The sequence below is a fragment of the Crocodylus siamensis genome, chromosome 1 (genome assembly GCF_052110815.1).
Source record: "Crocodylus siamensis isolate JL-2025a chromosome 1, ASM5211081v1, whole genome shotgun sequence".
NCBI lineage: Eukaryota > Metazoa > Chordata > Crocodylia > Crocodylidae > Crocodylus > Crocodylus siamensis.
In genome coordinates, this window is record NC_143395.1 from 166,399,845 (window position 1) to 166,406,056 (window position 6,212).

At 41.8% G+C, this 6,212-nt stretch overlaps 1 protein-coding gene across 23 annotated transcripts in view; it reads left to right on the forward strand.

The window, feature by feature from the left end:
* Positions 1-6,212, forward strand: part of TLR5 (toll like receptor 5) — a 158,271-nt gene that overhangs the window by 26,259 nt on the left and 125,800 nt on the right. For 5 of the 23 annotated variants that reach the window (XR_016442480.1, XM_090048275.1, XM_090048303.1 and 2 more), the window contains one exon: positions 1,778-1,898. The exons of 16 other annotated variants lie outside the window; for them this stretch is intronic. Coding sequence is in view for 1 of the 7 variants with exons in the window: in XM_090048275.1 (XP_089904401.1) it covers positions 1,778-1,898 (121 nt within the window). In the remaining 6 variants the exon portion in view is untranslated. Of the gene's footprint in view, positions 1-1,777; positions 2,189-4,561; positions 4,690-6,212 lie in introns of all 23 variants that reach the window. 2 more of the 23 variants (XM_090048321.1, XM_090048312.1) reach the window with 2 other exon arrangements.

Consider the following 6,212-nt stretch of genomic DNA (forward strand, 5'->3'; position numbering starts at 1 on the left):
GTGTAGACATACTGTCTGAGTGGGAATTCAGAGTTTGGAACCAGAAGATTGAGATGAAACCTGTGTACATATATAGGTTCACATTGCTCACCAAAGAGTAGGCCCATGGATCCTCTTGGGCTGCTCTGTTCCCAAAACATGTACTGCTTCTATTCTTTATTTCCTTCTAGGCTCCGGGGAGGGTAAAATTAAAAAATTATAATTCAAATAGCTAAAGCTTACAGTCTTGGAATGCATACAACCATGATTTTCAATAACACATTCACCACTTATGCCATCCTTTATTTCCTGGTATTAATAGGTAGCCAAGAAACTGGGGGAGTACACTGAAGATTTCTGCAACAATAATTAGGTGCAAAAGTGTTTATCCCCAAAATGTCTTGATTGCTCAGACATGATGGCAATGAGGGACACATTAGAACCTACAGATAGATTTATTTCTTAAGTTACAAATTCCACCTTTTTTCATCATACTTTTTTGAAGCCAGAATGAACAGTTGGCTTGCTTCTGGTCTTGTACATCTTTGTAAATAAGAAGAAATCATGGTTAGAGCCATTGGTGTGGTTGGCACTACATCCTTGGCCAGACAGCACTGCACATGTAAAGATGGAGGATGAGTTCTTGATAATACTTCAGTGATAAAGAAAGAAATCTCCTCTGCATTTGGAAAGTCTGCTGTGTAATTCAGTTAACGATGAGCTTGTTTTGACAGAACTAACTGTAACTAATTGTAAGCCTTAATGTGAACTCGGGCAGGCCAGCAAAAAGGTGCCGTTTATTGAAATAACTTGCTTCTCTTGCAGTGTAGGTACAAGCCATAAGGTACAGCACGTCCACACTAGCAGGACTGTAACACTATCAGTATGGTTAAAGCAATACATGGTCTATGTGTAGATAAGCCATTCCCATGCTCATGCCTGCTTTTCAACTTCCTAGTGTGATAAAGCTGATGCTGTCATGCACTTAAAATATCTGGAAGTTGCGGAGTGCTTTAGATTGTCTGGCGTACTTGTTCTGGCAACAAACAACCCAGGTTTCTTTAATGAATAAATGGTATTAATTTGTGAATGACAAGGTTCTTTGGGTAAATTCGATATCTTTCATTAGACCAACTTAAATAGTTGTAAAAATTCTTCTTAGCAAGCTTTCAGGAACAAACTCCTTTTGTCAGGCTGAGGAAGTGCCTGCAGATGGTCTGTGCTCTTCCTGGATGGGGTGGTAAAGCAGCCAGAGGCCAGTAAGTATGCAGGAAAGCCAGTCAGCTAAGATATAAATTGAGGAGGTCAGCAGGTGAGAGTAGGAAGGGGAATGAAAGTAGCTGTAGTCAAAGGATGAGAGAGAGGAGGGTGGGGGGGAAGGGAATTAAAATAGCTGGTAAAAAGTAGAGGGGTTTATCTGGGGAGTTGGAGGTTAGGCAGGTTATGTGTCATAAATCCCGTGTCTATATTTAGTCCATAACTTTTTGTATCCAGTAGGTTGATGAAATGAAGTTCATGGGCTTATCTGTGAAAGCTATTTTGTAAATTCCCTCTGAGGACTAGACTTGAGAGATTGGAGAAAGAGTGATTTTTCTTGTGAGAAGTGTGCCCCCACAGGTCATTGGGTATTTTTGTCTTTTGATAGATTTATGGTGTGCATTCATTCTGGTGCACAGTTTGTTGTTTTGGTTTCTCCTACATATTTTCCATCACGGTATTTGGTGCACTGGATGAAGTATATATTACCTTTCTGGAGGTGCATTTTGTGAATTTATTCTTTTTCTGTCTTCCATATTAGGTGGTGTTAGAAAAACACTTTGCATTATTAACAGGAGAGAGCCTGCCAGACCTGGAGCTACTGCAAGGAAAGGGCAGTACTGTTGGGGGATCAGTACTGGCTCCTTACCCCTCAGAAAGATGTATGTTCTGATAATGATCTCGTTTTATCTCCTTACTTTCTCTACCTTATGGCAGCTTGGATAAGGAACCAGGCTCTGAACAGGTTGGGAAGTGTTCTTGATGTCAAAGAGATTTTTCCTCCTTCCAAAATGTCCCCCATTTTTCTCCATTCTCTTAACAGCTTCACACCAAAGCACTGCTTGACTCTAACACAGCTGTTCTGCAAAGCACTTGTGCTTGTAGTCTGGTTTTCTTAATGGAGTGATTTTTATCCAGCCTTGAAAAGAACTTACATTTGGGCAAATACCAGGTAGGGGAATTTTCCTCATGACAGATGAAGGCTGGAGTGTATGATAATTGGAGATAATTACAGGCATTTTTTAAAGCTAAATATAGAGATGACCCTAAACGCAAATCTTATGTGGTGGGCAAAAGAAGGCAAACTCCCCAGTTTCCATGGTCCAAGCAGAATGAAGTAGAAAACAGTAAGCCAGGGGCCTAAATTATGTTGCTCCTTTTAAAAGTCAAGACCATAAGATAGTTTCCACAGGGCTGTCTTAATATTTTCTAACTGATACTGGGCCTAATTCACCAGAGTTTATTGATATTTCCTGCAGAACTTCTGTAGTGACTGACTACCTAATTTTTTTTAACCCTGAATTCTGACTCAAGAAAATGTCAAGAATAGTCTCTTTCCAATATAGCCAACTACAGTCATGTTCAAGGATCATGTGGTGGGCCCCATTGTCTTAAAAATCCTGAGATTTAAAAACAAACGGTAGGTTATCTAATTTGCCCTTGGGGTCTGAACGTTGTATGGGTCACATTTCAAGGTCTTATGATCAGTCAGAAGAGCTAGACATGTCATTAAAAAACAGGAAATTTTAGCTTCTCGTATATTCACATGACTCCAGGAGCTGAACACCAGGTTGTGTAGACTTCAGAGAGGTGGCACTACAGCAATCCATATTCTCAAGGTAGAAAACTCTTTAAATTGTGTTTGCAAAGTGCGTATCACAATGGTTTCAGGTGACTTCTCTTTTTATTCCCTCAAAACACTACAAAATTTGCAAGCACTAAGCAAACTGTGAAAATGCTTCCAGTTCTACAGATCTGCATAAAAGCATAGTCTTGAATTATTATTTACTCTCACAGCAATGTTTCTGGGCCATCTGCACTGTTAGTGAAACTGTACAGTCAATCGATTATAATAATAATTAATAGGATTAACCTATTTGTTAATTGCTGGGTCAGAGCCCATATTTTTCTCCGTGAAATAGATTTACTTAGCAGCCACTGACAAGCAGGGAATTAGCTCAACAACAACTTACACTTATTAAGTTTGAACATATTACGTTGTGGGGTACAAAATTCTCACTCTGGTTGTCAGCCAGGAAATCATTTCAGCAAATACTTTTTATAAAGGAGACGCAGATGGCTGCAGCCTTAGTAAATATTTATTAAACAAAAGGGCACAGAGGATAATTTTAGTGCTGACAATTTGTTCTGGATTGTACAATGCACAGGAAATAAAGGCAGTCCCTGGTCTGAAGTGATCGCAATTTGAGAGCGAGACATGCAGATGACAGACTGCAGGGAGAAATCCAGCCTGAGAACAAATTTCTAAAACTATACAGCAGTGAGGTGTATTCATTGCATTAATCATCTCATTCATGCATTTCTTTATAAAGCCTGAACTCTGTAAAGCAATATCAAATGTAACTTTCTTACAGAATATAAGCTAGAAAATGTAAACTTACCTTGCATAGTAAATCCGTGATACTAATACTGTATGTGCGAACACTTGAAGCTTCATTTGCACTAGGGAATAAACATTCTTTCAGAGCTGTTTGTTTATTCACTGCCACCCTCATCAGCCTTGTTTTTCTATGCTCTTAAAACGTCACTCTCACTAAAAAGCAACTTCCCATTACTGACATAGCCTCCGAGGCTCTCCAAGTTTCGTATCCAGCTGATACTAAATTATTCTGGGTAGTCATGTCCCAAGCTGACTGAGGAGCTGCAGAAAGATCTAACCAAGCTAAGTGGGCAAAAAAAATGGCAGATAAACTTCAGTGTTGACCAGTGCCAGGTAATGTACCTGGGGAAAAATAACCATGACTATATGTACACAATGCTGGGCTCTGAGCTATTGGTTTCAATTTAGGAAAGAAACTGTGGCGTCATTGTAGATAGTTCTCCAAAAACATCAGATCAATGTGCAGCAGCAACCAAAAAAGCCAATAAAAAGTTGGGCATCACTGAGAAGGGATTTGAAAGCAAAACAAAGAATATCCTTGTGCCATTACACAAATCCATACATAGGGTACCTACATCTTGACTACTGTGTGCAGGTGTGGTCTCCACATCTCAAAGAGGATGTAGTAAAATTTGAAAAGGTAACCAAAATGATCAGGGATTTAAAGCAGTTTCCATACCAGGAGAGACTAAAAAGGCTAAGACTCTTCAGTTTGGCAAGGAGAAGGCTGAGGGGGGAGTATGATAGAAGTCTATAAAATCATGAAAGGTTAGACCAAATTAAAAGAAACTGCTGTTCCCCAAGTTTTAGAATACTAGAACTAGGGGGCACCCACAGAAATTAGCAAGTGGCAGGTTTAAAAGTAACAAGAGAAAGTACTTTTTTAGGCAATGTATAGTTAACTTGTGGAATTCATTGTTACAGGTGGTGGCGGCAGATAGCATAGCCAGGTTCGAAAAGGGACTGGATAAATTAATGGATGATAGATCTATTAATGGCTATTGAACAGAATGTTGGAGATGTTTCCTCTGGCATCGCCAAACCAATAAATGGTGGGTGCTAAGGAGGGTATTGAATAGGGGATAGATCGCTCTAGAGATATCCAGTTCAGTGCTCTCCCTCTATAGTATCCATTTCTGCCATTATCAGAGACAGGACCCTGGGCAAGATGGACCATTGGTCTGACCCAGTATGGCACTGCTTATGTTCTTAAATATTATGTGAGGTTTTCCATCCCAAGACATTGGGATTGAAACAGACTGTTCTGTTACAGCACTGAAAGCTCCGAGTAACTTGCCTAATGACTGGACATACCAAGACTGCTCCAAAAAAAGTACTTACCCACCTTTTCCCTTGACTATTCTAGCCATGCCTTGTCTCTGAGACATTTATGGCACTGGTCATCACTGCCATGCTGTTACTAAGCTGAGGCAACCAGGGCAGTTGGGACAGAAAAAACTGGCTCCTGCCACAGCCCAACCCCTAGCCCTATTGTTACACCTCTCATAGTGGCCGTGGGAATGATCTGACTTTGCCACAGTAGGAATGAGCTTGGAGGGGAGGAGGGAATGTAGCAGTCCACACACTATTCAGAAGAGCAGGTGACTAGTACAATATTTGCATTAACCCAAAGCCCTAGAGCAGTAGTGCCCAACCTTCTGGCCCTGCCAGCTGGATGACTGGGGTGGGGTGGATCTGTGGGCTCCAGATCTAGTCTATGAGCCCGATATGGGGCTGGGGCCTGATCCTTCACATGTTGGATTGACTCCTGCTGCACTGCTCCATCCCATTCTCCGCATACCAGCTCAGGCTCCACCACCCGAACCCTGGCCCTGTGCACATCAGATAGGTCCCTATCTTTCTGGCCCCACCCCCAGCCCTGCACACACCAAATTGTAACACCCCCCCCCCCCACAATCTAGCCTGGACCCATGTGTGGCAGATCAGGCCCTACTGCCTCACCCCAGCTCCAGCCCAGCATGTACAGTGGGATCCCACATGTAGGGCCATGCCACCTGACCCGTGAGGCCTGGAATTTTGGCAGTGGGGAGCAGGGGCAGTATGACGTGCCACCACTCCACCCCCCACACTCCCAACCCGATTTCTGGACTCCTGCAGAGTCTGGTAGGCCACATCATGCAGCTCTGTGGGCTAGATCTGGCCTGCGAATCAGGGGTTGAGCACCTGTGCCCTAGAATACACCATTCACAGTACTGAAAAACAGTTTGTTTTACTCTGCTTGAGGAATGAGTTTTCAAGCTATTCCACTAACATTGACCCATGAGTAGTATGACTCTGGACCACAGTTTTCATAAATGACTAATGATTTCTGACTGCCTTAAAGTAAGCTTGATTTTTCAGAGAATTGACACTTGTCATCCTCTGAACACCCATCCACTGAACATCAGGTCCTTTTAAGAGTTTCCAAGCTGGACACTCCAAAAATGGAGGCACCCAAAATCACTAGTCATGTCTTACTATCTTGTAATATTAAAAATTTGCCCCAGCACTTTATTGATTAGACAGCTAGTTTTTATTTTGTTCTTACAGCTTTCTTGTTCTTTTTTCCATGCAG